We start from the raw sequence: 18,283 nt of genomic DNA on the forward strand, positions 1-18,283 counted from the left end.
AAAGAGCATTTGCAGCCAAAAACGTCACCTTTTTAAAAGTGCATTTGCAGCTGAAAACACCACCTTTTTAAAAGGGTATTTGCTGCTCAAAATGTCACTTTTTTCAAAAGTGCATTTGCTGATGAAAACTTCACCTTTTTAAAAGCGCATTTGCTGCTGAAAACTTCGCCTTTTAAAAGCGTCGCAGCCAGAAGCACTGGATAGCCGAAGCATCTAAAAAATGCCTTTTTAAAACATGGTCATAAGTTTCCTTCTACCAAATCTGAGCTTTCACCCTCAGTATCACTTTTGCACATTGTTAACATGTGCAATGTGTGTTTTGCTCTAGTAGGGTTCTTCCGCTTTAAACCATTCCCTTTTTTTTGGCAGGGAATCTCTAAGTTTAACTGGATGTCTTGGAGGCTCATGGCACAATGCAGTCATTTAAATAACAATGTAAACATTGAATTAATGAATGCTCTACTGGAGCATTCATCTCTGGCTTTCAGATGTTGCTGATTTTTTAAAAAACCTTCGGCAGGATTAGCAATGGTGAGGGATCTTGGGAATTATATTTCAACAACATCTGGAAGGCCACGACATACTTTTCTCTGCTCAGTTAGAAACAGAAAAGTGCCACCATTGGGGGAAATAGAAACAGTTTAACTAAGGAAAACCCAAAGCACGACGCTACCACAATGTGAATAGAAATAATCTAATTAATTGGCTAAATGTTATTGCTGAAAAGAAGCGTAAAGAGTAAACAGTTAATTAAGATAACAGTTGCCGGAAGAAATTGGGTTTCAGCTAAATGAGCTTTTGCGACTAAGCAAGAATGAAATGGAATTTTGCTGGTAATGATGAGTATTTCTGGATTTATTTGATGGAAAGAGATTTGCAATTTTATGAGCTGTGTGGGGCCCCCGTAAACATTTAGATTCTTGCCATTCTAGGAAGGCCATGCCTCAAGGGCGTGGCCTGCCCGGGCTCCGTTTTCGGCTACGACGGCCTCCTTCAGCCCTCTGCTAACGAAAATGGAGCTTGGGGGTGCCGTGCGCTGCTCCATTTTTGCTGGCATAGGGTTGCAGGAGGCCCTCACAACTGAAAATGGATCCTCAACAAGGGACGTTAAGCTGGCCACATCCCCTGGCCATGCCACCTGCCCCCCAGCCACACATGCCCCAGTCAGTGGTGGCATTCAATTTTTTTTTACTAACGGTTCTGTGGGCGTGGCTTGGTGGGTGTGGCATGACTTGATGGGTGTAATTTGGTGGGCGTGGCAGGGGAAGGTTACCGCAAAATCCCCATTCCCTCCCGATCAGCTGGGACTCGGGAGGCAGAGAAGAGTTGGGGGCGAGGCCAGTCAGAGGTGGTATTTGCCGGTTCTCCGAACTACTCAAAACTTCTGCTACCGGTTCTCCAGAACTGGTCAGAACCTGCTGAATGCCACCTCTGACCCCAGCCTTCCCAGGGTCAAACAAAACCCTGATGCAGCCCTCAATGAAATCAAGTTTGACACCCCTGGCATAGAGGCTAAGCACAAAACTAAAGTAAAATAATATCATGAACTCAGAGAAAGAAATGTTGTACATATCACTGGAACAGCAAACATTATTTTGCTTTTTAATTTGGGACCTCCTGATGTCTGAAGCCAGCACAGATTTACTGGATCTCTTTTAGTTAGCTAGCCAAACACACACACACACACACACACACAAACAAATGCTGCCAGCCACGTACAGAACCAACTCATTGTTAATGGACAATAGGAGTGTTTAGTTCCAGCAGCAGGAGGAGATGAGAGAGACCAAGATTGGAGTCTGGGCTACACCAGGCAGGCTATGCGATGCAATGCCTGGATCTTGGCTAATGGGTTGGCCTTGGGTGGTTGCAACCGTGGTGAGCTTCTCCTGTTATCCAGCAGTCCTGGAGGCAGCTCCTGAGTTTTCAGGTATGTTTCTGAGCCGGTGTGCTAAAACTGGGAGGAAGGATCTGGGTTTAAGATGGGCAGTTGGGGTTTACTGGCTAACTGTGGCTGAAGATGAGAGAGATGACCACTTCTAACTTAAGTCCGTCAACGTCTCTTATTCCGGCAGAGAAAACTGCAGGGAATCAAAAGAGAGCAAGGCCAGGTGGAGAGGGATGGTGGGAATGACAAATAAAGGACTCTCTGTGTTTCTGATTGTGTGTGTTTCTTCTTTTGAACGATGACTCCAAACTTTTTTAAAAAAAGAACAAGGGAAAAAATTGGTTGTCAGGATAACAAAGTTGGAAGGGACTTTGGAGGTCTTCTAGTCCAACCCCCTTCTCAAGCAGGAAACCCTATATTATTTCAGACAAGTGATGTCCCTGACGTTCCTCTTTCACAAGGGTATTTGAGGAAGGTGTTGAAGAACCATACTATCCATGCCTGCGATGGGGAGCAGCTCACAATACTTTGCCCCCACAAGACCTCCATTACCATCCTGTCTGCTTTCTATGGGAGAAGGGTGCCCAGCCCAAACCTCTGCCCAGCCACAGGAGAACTCTCATTGGAAGACATTGATTGCTCATCTGCAACAGCCCATCAGGTAAGACCAAGGGCCGGCTTCAAAAATTGCAGCCACAGGTAAACAATGATTGCTTGGGGGGGAAATTTTGGACATGGGATTGATTTAGAGTAATGGCAAAAAATTGTGGTCTCAAAATTACAAAATGACAATGTCAACAGCATATAAAGAAAATTTATACAATAGTAGAGTTGGAAGGGACCTTGGAAGTCTTCTAGTCCAACCCCCTGCCTAGGCAGGAAACCCTATACTATTTCAGACAAATGGCTATCCAACATCTTCTTAAAGACTTCCAGTGTTGGGGCATTCACAACTTCTGGAGGCAACTTCTGTTCCACTGATTAATTGTTCTGACTGTCAGGAAATTTCCCCTCAGTTCTAAATTGCTTCTCTCCTTGATTAGTTTCCACCCATTGCTTCTTGTTCTACCCTCAGGTGCCTTGGAGAACAGTTTGACTCCCTCTTCTTTGTGGCAACCTCTGAGATATTGGAACAATGCTATCATGTCTCCCCTAGTCCTTCTTTCTCTTAAGCTAAACATACCCAGTTCCTGCAACCGTTCTTCATATGTTTTAGTCTCCAGTCCCCTAATCATTTTTGTTGCTCTTCTCTGCACTCTTTCTAGAGTCTCCACATCTTTTTTACATCGTGGCGACCAGAACTGAATGCAGTATTCCAAGTGTGGCCTTACCAAGGCATTATAAAGTGGTATTTGTATAAGATGTTTGACAGGTAGCACTTACCCACGACGAGAATAGCAGCAATGTTTAAGAATAAATCCGAAAAAAGTTGGAAATGTCATCAGACACCCAGTTCATATTACCATATGTGGTGGATATGTGCTGAAGCTAAAAAATATTGGACTGAAATCCACACATGGTTGGAAAAAATGATAGAAAAACATATAGATTTTTAACCAGAGAAATTTTTATTGGGGATTTTACTGGAAACATACAGTAGAGTATTGAAATATTTGATTGTAAATGTGTTGACAGCGTCTAGAATTGTACTTGCTAAAAACTGGAAAAATGAGAAAATACCAACGCAGGAGGAAGTTATTCAGAAAATAATGGAATGTGCCGAAACGAGCAAATTGACATTTGAAATTAGAGAACAGGAAGATAAACAATTTTAGAAGATATGGGATTTATTTTATCAATGGTTAGACAAAAAAAATATGGAAATGAAATACGATAGAAAATTTTTACAATACAAGGACAATGGAATGACACAGAATATAATATAAAGATGTACTACTATTGGATGGTTGTTCCCTTCCCACCAAAGGTGGTTCCTATTTTTCTACTTGCATTTTTTAACGTGCTTTCGAACTGCTAGGTTGGCAGAAGCTGGGACAAGTCACAGGAGCTCACTCCGTTACGCAGTGCTAGGGATTCAAACTGCCAAACTGCCTACCTTTCTGATCAACAAGCTCAGCATCTTAGCTTAGCCACTGCGTCCCTACTACCAACCCCAGCTACTTATATTCAAATGCATTAAGTGAAAAAGCTAGGAAGAGAGAGAGGGAGAGGGGGGGGGGAGAGAACTAATCTCCCTACCCTTTAAAAAAAAGCTGTTTTCCTCTTTTAAGTGTGGAATCATTAAGCAGATAAAGCAATCAACAGAAATGAAGGGAGCATCAGAAAAATAAAGTCTTCTATGCTGCACGACCAACGCTATTTTTGAGGGCAATGGAAGAGCAACAGAGAATGAGAAAGGGCTGTTCTGGTGTCAGCCTTCTCAACGTGGGGCATCTCAGCTAAATGAAACCCCTGCCAACCCCAGTTAGAAATTCCTTTTTCGGCTACCTACTGTATCTCTAAGTGTGACAACTAGGGCGTTGACATGCTGCAAATTTCCTGCTTTGATTGTTGAGTTCTGTGAGCCAAGGAGAGAAGTGAGGAGGTTGGGGAAAGACATATTGCCATCTAGTGGCTAGCACAGCAGTGCACTTGGGAGCTGCCCAAAATCTTGACTGGTTAAGATTTCTCCTGTAGGTTGCTTGAAAGATCTGGGAAGGAATGGTCTGGAAAAGTGTTTCCCTGCTTTTTTTACACAAAGATTACAGATGAACTGAATCGGAAGGGACCTTGTAGGTCATCTAGTCCAATCCCCAACCTAAGCAGCAGACCCTAGACCATTTCTGACAAATGGCAGTCCAGTCTCTTCTTGAAAGCCTCCAGTGATGAAGCTCCCACAACTTCCGAAGGCAACTTCTGTTCCATTGGTTGATTGTTTTCACTGTCAGAAAATTTCTCCTTGTGTCCAGGATGAATCTCTCCTTGTTCAGTTTCCATCCATTATTCCTTGTCTGGCCTTCGGGTGCTTTGGAAAATAGCTCCTCTCTGTGGCAACCCCTCAAATATTGGAAGACTGCTATCATGTCTCCCCTGGTTCTTCTCTTCACTAGATTTGCCTTGCCAAGTTCCTGCAATGGTTCATTGTATGTTTTAGCATCCAGTCCCCTAATCATCTTCGTTGCTTCTGCATTCTCTGCACTCTTTGTACAGTCTCAACATCTTTTTTATAGTTGGTGTGGAGGATCTACATTCTACAAGCTTCATCAGATTTATGGAGCTTCTGCATTTGACGAAATGAGCTGTAGGATCACAGAAGCTTCTGCTTTTAAATCAAATCCCTATTGCTGAAGAAAATGCTACCTTGAGCCAACCGTGTCAGAAGCTGCTAAAAGAGCCAACGCAGTTCTAGACTGTATTAATGGAGGGATCAAATCAAGATCGTGTGAAGTGTTAATGCTACTTTATAATGCCTTGGTAAGGCCACACTTGGAATACGGCATCCAGTTTTAGTTGCCACAATGTGAAAAAGATGTTGAGATTCTGGAAAGAGTGCAGAGAAGAGCAACAAAGATGATTAGGGGACCGGAGGCTAAAACTTATAAAGAACGGTTGCTGGAATTGGGTATGTCTAGTCTGATGAAGAGAAGGACGAGGGGTGACGTGATAGCATAGTGTTCCAATATCTAAGGGGTTGCCATGAAGAAGACGGGGTCAACCACTTCTCCAAAGCACTTGAAGGCAGGAGAAGAAGCAATGGGTGGAAACTCATCAAGGAGAGAAGCAACTTAGAACTAAGGGAAACTAAGGGATAGAATCAAGATCACGTGAAGTGTTAATACCACTCTATAATGCCTTGGTAAGGCCATCCTTGACACCTGCCTATCACCAAAATTTCCCATCAACAACCATAAATTAACTGGGAAAGAGAAAGCTTGCAACCCCCAAATACTAGAGAATATTGAGATGTGGAGAGCCAATGCCCTTCTAAGGACTATTTATGTCTTTCTAAATTAGATATGGCTATGCTTAATGCTTGTCTTTTCCCACCAGAAAATGATGGACGAATGCCAGGACCACCGATGGTGCCATTTCCTTGTCCACAGCCACGTGTTTGGGCCTGATCCATGCCCAGGAACACACAAATACTTGGTGGTTTCGTACAAATGCAGACCTGGTGAGTGATTTTGGCAAGGCAGGAGTGTGGAAAAGGAGAATATGTGTAGTTCTACTTTATGGTCTTTTTGAGAGTTGCAGTAGGTCATCCATAGTTGCTATAACATCATTGGTAGAGATCAAAAGCTTCCATCTCTCTGGAGGGCTTTGGGAAAAAGGCAGAGGTGGGCTGCTGGGGGTTCGCACGGGTTCGGATGATTCTCTAGCGAAGATTCCGCATGGTTCAGCAAATCCCCAAATACCACACCTGGCTGGCCCCGCCCTGTGAGGTCTAGTCCTCCTTTCGGCACAAAAGCCAGCTGGGTTACCTTGGGCCAGTCACTCTTTCTCAGCACTAGCTGAGACAATGCCCAGCCGCTTCTGAAAAATCTTGCCAAGAACGTGTCAGGGTCTTGTCCAAGCAGTCTCCAAGAATCACATGAATGAATGAATGAATGTGAATGAATGATAAAGAAAGGAAGGAAGGAAGGAAAGGAAAAAAAAGAAAGAAAGAGAAAGAAAGAAAGAAAGAGAAGGAAGGAAGGAAGAAATGAAAGAAAGAAAAAAGAAAGGAAGAGAAAGAAAGGAAGGAAGGAAAGAAAAAAGTAAGTAAGAAAGAAAGAAAAGAAAAGAAAAGAAAAAGAAAGGAAGGAAGGAAGATAGAGAAAGAAAAACGAAAGAAAAGAAAGGAAGAAAGAAAGGAAAGAAAGAAAAAAGTAAGTAAGTAAAAAAAAATAAAGAAAGAAAAAAGAAAGAAAAAGAGAGAAAGAAAGAAAGGAAAGGAAAGAAAGAAAGAAAGAAAAAGTAAGAAAGAAAGAAAGAAAGAAAGAAAGAAAGAAAGAAAGAAAGAAAGAAAGTTTATATGATTGCCTGTTGAATTTCAGTTGAAAATATGACATCTAAAATTAGGAGAAGTGATTTTTAAGCTTTACCTGTCAACACCTATAATCGAAAGCAAAACCAGTTGATTAAAATATTTGAGGCTAAATCATATTTCATTGTAGTTTGACTAACTGTGGTCATTGAATTATTGCATGAAACGTAGTTGTCCAGGTCTGTGCAATACATTATCTAGCACTTACAACCACTAACGGTTGATATCAACTCAAAAGAATTCATTTTCAGATTTAGCCTGTTGTTCAACTTGTACTGATAAGTCCCTTCCTTATCTCAAATATGGCCTTAATAAAAGCAAGAGATATTTTTTTAAAATATATATATATATTACAGAGCCAGGAGGGGGTAAGAGACTGATGAGGAATGACTTGTGTCTCATTTTCAGCCAACCATCGTCTCAAGACCGTATGTGAAAATGACAAGATGAGGCTACAATGTCGGAGCAGCTCAGTTCTAGCCATTTATTCTTCAATTTATGGGCGACCTTTGCAGGGAAAGTTGGAGTGTAATTCTATGAATGGGACAGAGCCTGAAATAGGTACACGAGAACTCTGCTAAGACAATCCTAAGCATTGCTGCACTTGGTGAGTCTATGGGCCCTTCCACATCAGGATCTGGTGCCAGCTTGAAGGTTGCTCCGGATCTCTGTATTTCCATCATGGAAACTGGTTGGAGAAATTTCCCCCATTGCACCAAATCCTCTGACAACATCCTGGGTCCTGAAAGGGGAAGGGTAGCTGGTTGGCTTTGTAGCTTCCTTTAAGCAACCCACTCCAAGCAAACAAAGCTGATATTGACCAGCGTTCCATCATTGATCTTAGGGTGGTGTGTAAAATGCCACAGTACTGTTTTCCCTCCTCCTTTTCATCCCCCCCGCCCTTTGAGTTGAAGTGGAGATGAGGGAGCCTTTGTTGTTGTCGAACCAGTTGTGATGGATTTCAGCCTCTTGAAATGTTGAGGAGGTCTTCTGAGCCTTGGAGAGGGAAAGTGGGGTGGTGGTGGTGTACAGGTGTTATAAAGGAAAGAGAGCCCTTTAAGTATGACCTCTTTCAAACACGCACTCTGATTCATCTGCTGTGTTGGATATTTCTTTTATCCTTGTACCTGAAGATCTGGCTCTGCAGGTTGACCAGAGGACCAAATGGGGCAGTTGGAATTCATGGTTGGAATGTATTTTTGTGCAACAACTACAGTAGTATTCAGCCAGTAGACAGCAATGTGTACACGTTTGGATCTCTATGGTATATGTATTCCATGTTCTTTTGTTCTAAGTGACAGAAAAGCAGTTAAGCAGTAAAGCACATGGTGACAGTACACTGATCTGTGGTGCTACATATAAGCAGAATTTCTAACACGGTTTGATGGCAGATTCCACCTAAATCCTCTCCCCTTGCTTTCTGCTCTCCACCCATCCATCTTCTTGATGATCATATTGATGTATTTATTCTAATTGTGCACCTTTGTCATAGTTTTTTTAATCATTCTATTATTATACTTCTGCTTATACTCCTTTCATTTTTCTTCCTTTTTAGTATTGTGAGCCACATAAAGTAGCCCCACAGTAAGATAAGGCAGCAAATAAATGTAATAAACAAATAACTAACCAATTGATGGATGCAGCTACTTCTGAACAAAGGCTTCATTACTGGACACAAAGAGTCAACAATTGGTGTAGCTGGGCAACTACCAAGAGGCACACGCTAGCAAGGGCTGGTGCCAACCTCTCATGTCCTTGCCTTTCAACTCCTTTTGTTGCCTGTTTGTTGTTGGCTCAGCTCTGGCCCTTTCGCCAGTTATAGTACCGACTCTCCGTCCATCAAGAAATTAACATTGGCAGGAAATTCGCTCTCCACTTAACCAACACTCTATTCTCCCTTTTATGGCTTATTTCAGTTGAAAGGTGGACAAAAGAGATGTTGGGGTCAAAGAGAATACACTTCGCGATGACACCGCTGTGTTGTGAGACTAACATTGAAGGAGCTTGGGCACTATCCAGGAAAGCTTTCCACAGCAGGGTTTTTATTCAAACCATTCTGCAGGGTTCCCAGAGAGACGAAGGAGAAAAAGGAGAAGAATGCGTGTAGGACACCCGTTGTTAAAAAAGGGTGAATTTGTTCTCCTGCAAAAAAATAAATAAATAAATCAGAAACCCACACCTGACATTTTGTGGGTTCTGGTGTTTTGTTTTGTTTTTTAAAAAAGAAGCTAATAACTTCGTGGCCTGACAAGCTGGAAAGACTCCTCTCTGGGACACCAAGTGTGGTCACCTGAGTCTCTCCAAAATATTTTAAACTCCAGGATCTTCTCAGCATCACCTAAGCAAAATATCTGGAACATCTCTTGATCAACAGCTTTCTTTGCTTTCAAAATCTGAATAAGATGGAACAGATTCACCCATGCCACGCTTGCATTTTATGAACGACTAGCTATTTATTCATAGGGGGAAAATGTCCGGACCAAGCATAATTTCTAATGTTGGATTTTCCCTTTACCAGAGGGAGCCCCCTTGTGGAGTACTGTGAAGCTGTTACCATGGCAACTGCGCTGCGCTGCACAGTAGAAGCCATTCTACGGCAGTACAGTAGAAGCCATGTTAAGGCACAACAGGCTGTATCTTAACAGAACACACACCCTGAGGGGTGTTAGGGGTGTCTTACCCCCACAGTGTTTTTCTCCAGAGAGTAAGTCCTCTGTGTACCAAGTTTGGTTGAAATTGCTCGAGGCGTTCCAGAGTTAGGCTGGAACATACACACATACACAGCCATTTATATATAGAGAGAGATGAATGAAAGCCACGCCCACCAAGCGGTGGGTGTGGCTATATCTAATACATATCTGAGGGAATAATGCGGTGTCCCAACGCTAACAAAACTTGCGACCACCCATTTGAGACTGGACTGTGGTAGACAGTCAGTCTTGGAGGCCTCTTTGGAAAGTCCGCAGCGGAGATAACCTCCAGAATCTGCCATTTTGCCACCCCTACTTGGGCTGACTGTGTTGTGTCTCTGTGTGTGATTTGTAGAATGCATAGCTCCCGATGCCTTGAGAAGAGTGTCCCACAGATGCCACAAGAAGAGGAATTGCACCCTTGTTGCTAACTCGGCTACATTTGGAGACCCTTGCTTTCCGGGGGTGAAGAAACAATTGAGAGTGTCCTACACTTGCGGTAAGCAGGACAGCAACTTAACCTGCTGATATTTGAGGTGGGATGGACAAGCAACCGTCAAGCTAAGTCCGTGATGGCGAACCTATGGCACTCGTGCCACAGGTGGCACGTGGAACCATTTCTGAGGGCACACAAGACATGTGCATGCTGGCCAGCTAATTTTCGGCCATTTTACACCTTCCGGAGGGAGAAATATGCACGCCCCCCCCCCCCACGTGTCCCATTTTGGGCCAGGCTAGAAGGCCTCCTGCCCCAACCTGGAAGCCAAAATGGGGCACAAGGGCGCTGTGCGTGACCCCACCCGCACCCAATTTTGGCCCTGGGAGAAGCCTCCTGCACCAACTTGGAAGGCAAAAATGGGCGAGGGGGGCGGAGGATTTGCGTACATGCATGGGGTCCTTGCATTGCATTTCGGGGTACTGCATGCCCCTGCAAGCGCTTTGGGCACTCGGCACCAAAAAGGTTAACCATCCCTGGCCTAGCATTTTCCCCAAAATAGATGAACCATCATCATCCCCAAGTAAGTAAGTAAGTAAGTAAATCTTTATTATGGTCAAAGACCAGCAATACACATTAGTTTTTACAATATGTTAAGAAGTACTGACATTAAGATATAATTAAAAAGTATTGACGTTAAAAGTGGAAAATAACATACATGTTCTCAGATTGTTCAGGTCACTCCCTGGTTTACCTGGGTGCAATGCTGTTAAGTATAGGAGTAAATACAACGGTCCAAAGATTGTTAGAGATATGTCCAGATAATTTGTACAAGATGACAACTATACTTCTGTAGCCAATTTTTTTCTTATGGACATTGCAGCAACACAGAACTTTGCCACTGCATACGTGGTAACCGGGTTAGTGTCCTGGAGGAGATAAAAATTGTCTGCCCTCCCTGGCAATCTCTCTACTAAGGGGAGAATATGTGCAGACCTACAAGCTCTGTATAGCTCGCAGTGTAATAGAACATGTGAATTATCTTCCACGTCTCCTTTACCACATATACAAACCCGTTCTGCTATAGGTGTTCTCTTATACCTGGCCTGGAGGAGTGCTGAAGGAAGGATGTTAAATCTGGCTCTGAAGAAAGCTATTCTTTGTTTTGGAAAGATCAGGTCATTTAGATATCTTGCCGATTCCCACCCACCCTGTTTGATTCTGTCCCTAAGTATTCAGTGACCCCCAGGCATTTCTTAGTGCTAGTATAACCGATGGCCTCCTGTTAGCAATTCTATTTTTCACGTATGTTAAGATTATGACAACTATTTATACAAGCTTTGGTTTGCTTCCCCCCCCCCCATCAACTGCACTCCTGTGTGTCTTTCAGTGCCAAGGCAGTTGTTGGAAGAGGTGACCCGCGAATCCCGAGAAGACCCCTTCTCAATTTCTGATTACACCCACGGTAATCGTTCTGCCTTGATTTTAATCCACCGTATGGCTCTGGGTGGAGAAGGGCCTGGGAAACGCTTCCCTCCCCCACACACACAACCTTCTCCTAGATCTACGGAGAATCTCAACCATGCAGGTTATGATTGTCCCGTGGGGCTTTTCCAAAAGGCCACTGGACTTTCTGGGGTTTTTGTTCTTTGATAATGTTTTACCTCATCCAAGAACTGAAGAAGCTGCTTGGATGAGAGGTGAAACGTTTCCAAAAAACTAATGGTGAAATTGAAAAAAATTCCTACCGGTTCTGTAGGCGTGGCTTGGTGGGGGGGTCATGTGATGGGGTGGGCGTGGCTATGTAGTCATGTAACTGGGGGATCAAAAGACAGAAACTCACTTTAACAATGTCCTGCTGGAGCAGGGTTGGACTAGATGACCTCCATGTCCTTCCAGCCCTGGATTATCTTTTGAAGCTGCTTCTAGTGCCGGGTTTGTAGTCCTTCTTTCCTCTCCTTTTTCCTTCCCTCCCTTTCTTTCTTTCTCTTTCTTTCTCCTTTCTCCTTTCTTTCTTTCTTTCTTTCTTTCTTTCTTTCTTTCTTTCTTTCTTTCTTTCTTTCTTTCTTTTTTTCTCAGCACCCCTCACCCCTGATTTTGGCCTAGCAGGCCTCCGGGGAGAATGCTGGGAGCAAAAATGGACCCACCCACCCCATTTTCCGGAGAACCTATAGTAAAAAAATGCGATTGTTGGAACTTTTTTAAAAAAACTTTTTTTAGTATTTTTTACTACCAGTTCAGGCGAACTGGGCCGAACCGGTAGCATTCCACCCCTAAAAAAAAACCAAGAAAGTCCAGTTGCCTTTTGAAAAAGCATCTTTGGGACAATCTTCTCCAATATCGAATGGAGAAGGTAGAGGTAACAGTCCCTGAATTTGTGAATACCAAGAGTGGGAGCCAAGAAACCTGGGGCTACTACGTGGCTGCAGAAGAGTAGAAGAGAACAACAGTGTGTACATGAAACTCCAAAGTTTGCTACAAGGACTTAACTCCCTCCCATCCAAGAAAGATTTCCATAGAGACTGGGTCTGGTTAGTAGCCACACAAGGCGAAACGAGAGTTGGATATGAAAAATAGTATATTTAGAGAAAGACAATATATCTTTGAACGAAGCCAGCCAATCACAGGCTGGAAATATGAACAGAATCAATTGGAGGGATGAAGTTGTTGCTCTTTGCTGATTTCCCCACGGCAGGAGATTTCAGTTGGGCTCCCCACCCAAGGGAAGGCGGCATTCCCTCAAGAGACCTGTCGCATTTCCCTAGATCTGTGTTTCTCAAACTTGGCGACTTTAAGTCCTGTGGAAGTCCACAGGACTTAAAGTCGCCAAGTTTGAGAAACACTGCCCTAGATAATAAACATGTAGCAGCCTGTAGCACTGACATAATTCCCTTCTCTTAGAACATAATCCCTTCCCGGAATCTTGCTCCTGGAACACGGAGGCACGTTTGCCCAATAATAACCAAGATGATTTCCTGCTGGCTTTGGGTGAGAAATGAAATGGTTGTGAATTCCCACCACGTAATAGGCTTTGCTTAAAGGCTTGTTTGGTGCTTTTGTTGTCGATAGCATAGCATGTTGTACATAGCAGAGTATTAGGTTCACTGCCGTGTGGCAAGCCAGAAATGCATTAATCTGGTAACCACATGGTGCCAAGGGGGCTGTTACAACTGTGAACAGACCTAGTGGAGTGTCTTGCCTTGAGGTCGCCTGCAGTCAAGCTGGGGAAATCATCGGCATCCTTCCGTCTCGAGAGACGATGGTATCGTGCTCTGGAAAGAGGTCCTAATGCAGCATCTTGTGTGGTTAAAAAGTCCAATTCGGGAATGGCAATCCCTTCCACAGTGAGGGCAGATACGTTCCGTCTCCTGCCCAGCCCCCAGATTTCGCTGGTTCCGGGACTGCCTCTTTGCCTCAGCCTGCTGAACAAGCATCTCTTCGAATTGGAGAGGGCCATGCTGTGTCTTTAGCCTCCAAGCTGAACGACCAGAGGTCAAGGTTTCCCAGCTGTTAGTGTCCATTCCCAAGGCCTTTAGATCCCTCTTGCAGATATCCTTATATGGCAGCTGTGGTCTCCCTCTGGGGCGCTTTCCCTGAACTAATTCTCCATACAGGAGATCTTTCGGAATCCGACCATCGGCCATTCTCACGACATGCCCAAGCCAGCGTAGATGTCATTGTATCAATAGTATATACATACTAGAGATTCCAGCACGTTCCAAGACTGCGCTATTTGGAATTTTGTCATGCCAGGTGATGCCAAGATCTGGAGAAAGAGTCATAAATATCTCTTCCATTTTCGCACAGTTTAGAACAGGGGTGTCAAACTCAAGGCTCAAGAGATGGAAGTGGCCCACAAGATGCTTAGATCTGGCCCACGGGCCCATCCTGGAAACAGTGAAGGACCAGCCCATGGTGCCTCTGTCTGCGAAAAGGAAGGTCTCTCCAAGCTCCATTTTTGTTGGCAGAGGCCTGCAGGAGGCCAAAAATGGACCCCAGAAGGGTCCAAAAACGGAGGCTCAATGAGTGACACCCCACCCTGGGGACACACACACACTCACACACTCTGACCCCCTGAGGTCAAACACAACCTTGATGTAGCTCTCAATGACATCAAGTTTGATACCCCTGGTTTGTTTGTTTTATTTGTCAACTAGTACAAGGCATGAAAAAAATGGCACAATTAAGTGGATAAAAATAAGCAAAACATAGCCATAAACACATAAAAAGAGCACATATAAATGGGACAGTAGGACAGAGATGGTGGGCACCTGTCGGTAGGTAGATGATAGGTTTAGAATATTGGGATGGATGGGTAGAGAAGCAAAATGGCTGCCTTAAACTTTTCTCACTCCCTCAATGGGATCTGATTCCACCTCACTTTTTTTTGAAGCATGGTCCTTCCCATGCCTTCTACTTGACCAAAGTTGCGTGTTCCTAGCCAGGTGGATCTCGAAAACCTCCTGTGAGATCATATCAAGAGAACATCATCATGTAAATAGCATCAGGGTTTGCCATTTGCTTGATGATGCCATCAGTGAGACACTCCCACTTCCTTGTCCGATGTCATTCTTGCTCCTTCTGGAGTGCTTGGTCACCAAAACTAGTGGCACAGAGGAAGGCATAGGTTATGGTTGCCAAAAAGTCACCCATCCCCTATCAGGAAGGTGTGGCCTTCAAAAGATGCACGAGCCGGTGAATTTGTGCTTGTCCCTTAAGCAATCTAGAGTAAGAACAGGAACTTTGCTCTCTTGCTACTGGAGACATCCTTAGTAAGACCACCCTGTCCCCTTGTTTGCTACAGGTGGCTGGTACACCGGGCCGAGGCTGTCCAAGCGGTTCCAAGAAAATCTGATGATATTTACTAACTCTCTGGAAACAATAGCCCATATTTGGGGTACGTGCGATCCTTCTGGGCTGTACAGGAGTGCATGGTGTGACATGAGATTTCCATCCTACAGAAAACAGAATCTTTGACCTCCTCAGGTCATCGATTACCAGATTCCTACATGCCTTCAACCACGGCACAGCTTCTAATGTACCTGAGAAGTTCTTCCAAACGCAGGCAGATTATTTAGAGGTGAATCGCATGTTGAAAGTATCCCATGCAGCAACAGTCAAACGTCAACAATTGACCCCAGGAATTCTTCCATGGTGTTTGGCATTCTGTCATAACATGCTTTACAATTTTATGTTGCAAAGGGTTTTTATAAAATTTCCCAAATTCTAACTCCACGGGAGTTATGCTTCCCAGATTTTGGACAGATTCTGTAAGTTAGCCAATTTAAAGTACCTTAATCAAAGCCAATGCAATCCTAAATTGCATTAACAGAGGGATACAATCTAGATCAAGTGAGGTACTAATACCACTCTACAAAGCCCTAGTAAGGCCACACCTAGAGTACTGCATCCCGTTTTGGTCACCACACTATAAAAATATGTTGAGACTCTAGAAAAAGTGCAGAGAAGAGCAACCAAGATGATTCGCAATGAACAGTTACAGGAACTGGGCATGGCTAGTCTAGTGAAGAGAAGGACCAGGGGAGGCAGGATAGAAGTCTTCCAATATTTGAGGGGCTGCCACAGAGAGGAGGGGATCAAGCTATTTTCCAGAGCACCTGAAGGCCAGACAAGAAATAATGGATGGAAACTGATCAAGAAGATATTCAAGCTGGAAATAAGGAGGAATTTTTGGACAGTGAGAACAATCAACCAGTGGAACAGAAGTTGCCTTCAGAAGTTATGGGAGCTTCTACACAGGAAGCTTTCAAGAAGAGACTGGACTGCCGTTTGTCGGAAGTGGTGTAGGGTCTCCTGCTTGGGTTGGGGGTTGGACTAGATGACCTACAAGATCCCTTCCAACTCTATTAATTTGCCAAGTGAAAAAGGGTTTCCCCTACCATGTGCACCATTTTGCCTAGTTAAAGATATAGACCTTTGAATAGTATATAGATAGATTTTCACAATCCTTTGGGATTCAGCTAGCCCTGTGACACTTTCATTTCTTTCTCACCATTGAGAATTTAGGACAAGTTTATCCTCGAGACCAGAAAACTATTTAACTTTTCATCTTTAAGATTAAGGGATTAGAGGATGTGGTTCATCTCACATGCAAAGCCACACTATATGTTGGTTGAAAATTAGTAGAGAAGAAACAGACTAATTGTACTTATTTTTCATTAAATGTAAGAGAACTTAAATTTATTTATTTTTCTCCTGGCCTCACCAGTTAATTTTTGGATTGTAGGACCCAGGAGGCTACTACAAAGCCAAATATAATAACGGATAACAGATTATCAAAGTTGGAAGGGACCTTATAGGTCATCTAGTCCAACCCCTCACTCAAGCAGGAGACCCTACACCATTTCAGACAGATGGCAGTCTAATCTCTTCTTGAAAGTCTCAAGTGATGAAGCTCCCACAACTTCTGAAGGCAACTTCTGATCTATTGGTTGATTGTTCTCTCTGTCAGAAAATTCCTCCTTATTTCTAGATAGAATCTCTCCTTGGTCAGTTTCCATCCATTATTCCTTGTCTGGCCTTTGGGTGCTTTGGAGAATAGCTTGACCCCCTCCTCTCTGTGGCAGCCCCTCAAATATTGGAAGACTGCTGTCATGTCTCCCCTGGTCCTTCTCTTCACTAGACTAGCCTTGCCCAGTTCCTGCAACCATTCATCGTATGTTTTAGTCTCCAGTCCCCTAATCATCTTAGTTGCTCTTCTCTGCACTTTTTCTAGAGTCTCAACATATTTTATAGTGTGGTGACCAAAACTGGATGCAGTACTCTAGGTGTGGTACCTGGACAAACACTGCACAGGGAACTGTGATGGGTTCATTAAACAAGGGTTGAACAAGCCATGGCTTATTGACGTTTCTGAATTCAGACCAAATGTTTTGAACATTCGTCATCTTCTCTCTTTGCAGGTGTTCCTGAGAAGGTGGGCTTTTATTTCCTATGTGGGGTATCAGGAGGGCTGCTGTTTCTCCTCCTCTTCTTTGCCCCCAAAGCAACCTTCTTGCAAGACCTCAAAGGGCCCTTCAAAAAGGCAGATGTGACGGACTCCTTGCAGCTGGAGACAACCAAGCTACAGGATGACCAAGATGAAGACAATCGGGAGGAAAGCTCTTCTGAATCCTCTTTCAGCCACCTTACCTCCAATTACCGGAACACCAACATCTTTGGGCCGGAACTGACCGCGGCCTTGGAAGGGGCAGCTGATCAAAGAAACCACGAAGGTGAAGAAATTTGGATCCCCAAGGAATCCAGCCCATACGCCATCCACAAAATTAAGGCGGCCACCAAGTGAGAAGGACCAACGTTGGAAGCAATTGGGCAGAGTGAGCTGCGCTTGGTGAACGCAGGTAGCCCTTCATTTCTGATTGCAGTTGGGGACCAGGATTGCTGTTGTTAAGCGAAGCAGTTGTGAAGTGAGTCCTGCCCAATTTGATGAGCTTTAATACAGGGCTGTTAAGAAATTCGCTGCAGTTGAAGGAATCGCAGTCACTAGAAGCAAAATCTGGCTTCCTCCATTGGCTTTTGTTTGTCGGAAACTGGCAAGCTGGGAAGGTTGCAAACGGGGATCACATGACACCCCCCCGCGCCTCCCCGAGATGCTGCAGCTATCATCAATACATGCAAACTGCCAAGCACCTGAATTTTGACCATGTGACTGTAGGGATGCTGCAGTGGTTATAAGTAGCAATTGCAATAGCCCGTAGACACATACTGTATTTTTTGGAGTATAAGACGCACTGGAGTATAAGTCGCACCATGATTTTGAAGAGGTTAATTTTTTTAAAAAGGTTTTTGCACTCTGCACGCCTCCCAAATCCTCTGCATGCCTCGTTTTTTTGGGGGGGGGGAAAGGGGGGCACGCAGAGGATCTGGAAGGCTTGTAGAGTGCTTCTGGGGGCTGAGGGGGCAAAACTGGCCTGTTTTTTGCTTGATTTTGCCCTCCCCAGCCCCTAGGAGCACTTTGCAAGCCTCCCAAACCCTCTGCATGTCCTTTTTTGCAAAAGGGGCGGGCTTTCGGTGGGCCACAAATGCTGTATTCGGTGTATAAGACGCACCCAGATTTTCACTCTCTTTTTTTGGGGGGGGAAGGTGCATCTTACACTCTGAAAAATACGGTACCGCTTCACAGTGCTTTTACAGTCCTCTCTAAGCGGTTTACAGAGTCAGCCCAACAATCTGGGTCCTCATTTTATCCACCTTGGAAGGATGGAAGGCTGAGTCAACCTTGAGCCTGGTGAGATTCGAACTGCCAAATTGCAGGCAGCCGGCAGTCAGCAGAAATAGGCTGC

At 44.2% G+C, this 18,283-nt stretch overlaps 1 protein-coding gene across 3 annotated transcripts; it reads left to right on the forward strand.

Moving 5' to 3' along the window:
- Nucleotides 1–1,750: 1,750 nt before the first annotated feature.
- Nucleotides 1,751–17,721, forward strand: LOC309397928 (protein eva-1 homolog C-like). Of its 3 annotated transcripts, XM_081964375.1 has the most exons (8): nucleotides 1,751–1,930; nucleotides 2,350–2,549; nucleotides 5,879–6,002; nucleotides 7,263–7,415; nucleotides 9,900–10,043; nucleotides 11,371–11,445; nucleotides 14,785–14,877; nucleotides 16,904–17,721. In XM_081964375.1, the coding sequence occupies exons 1-8, from the start codon at nucleotides 1,777–1,779 to the stop codon at nucleotides 17,284–17,286; spliced, it is 1,326 nt and encodes a 441-aa protein (XP_081820501.1). In that variant the 5' UTR covers nucleotides 1,751–1,776; the 3' UTR covers nucleotides 17,287–17,721. The 3 variants fall into 3 exon arrangements, with proteins under 3 accessions (XP_081820501.1, XP_081820502.1, XP_081820503.1); XM_081964376.1 differs by lacking the exon at nucleotides 14,785–14,877; XM_081964377.1 differs by lacking the exon at nucleotides 7,263–7,415.
- Nucleotides 17,722–18,283: the final 562 nt, after the last annotated feature.

Source organism: Natrix helvetica (genome assembly GCF_964273705.1).
Source record: "Natrix helvetica genome assembly, chromosome: 11".
In the NCBI taxonomy this organism is placed as follows: domain Eukaryota; kingdom Metazoa; phylum Chordata; class Lepidosauria; order Squamata; family Natricidae; genus Natrix; species Natrix helvetica.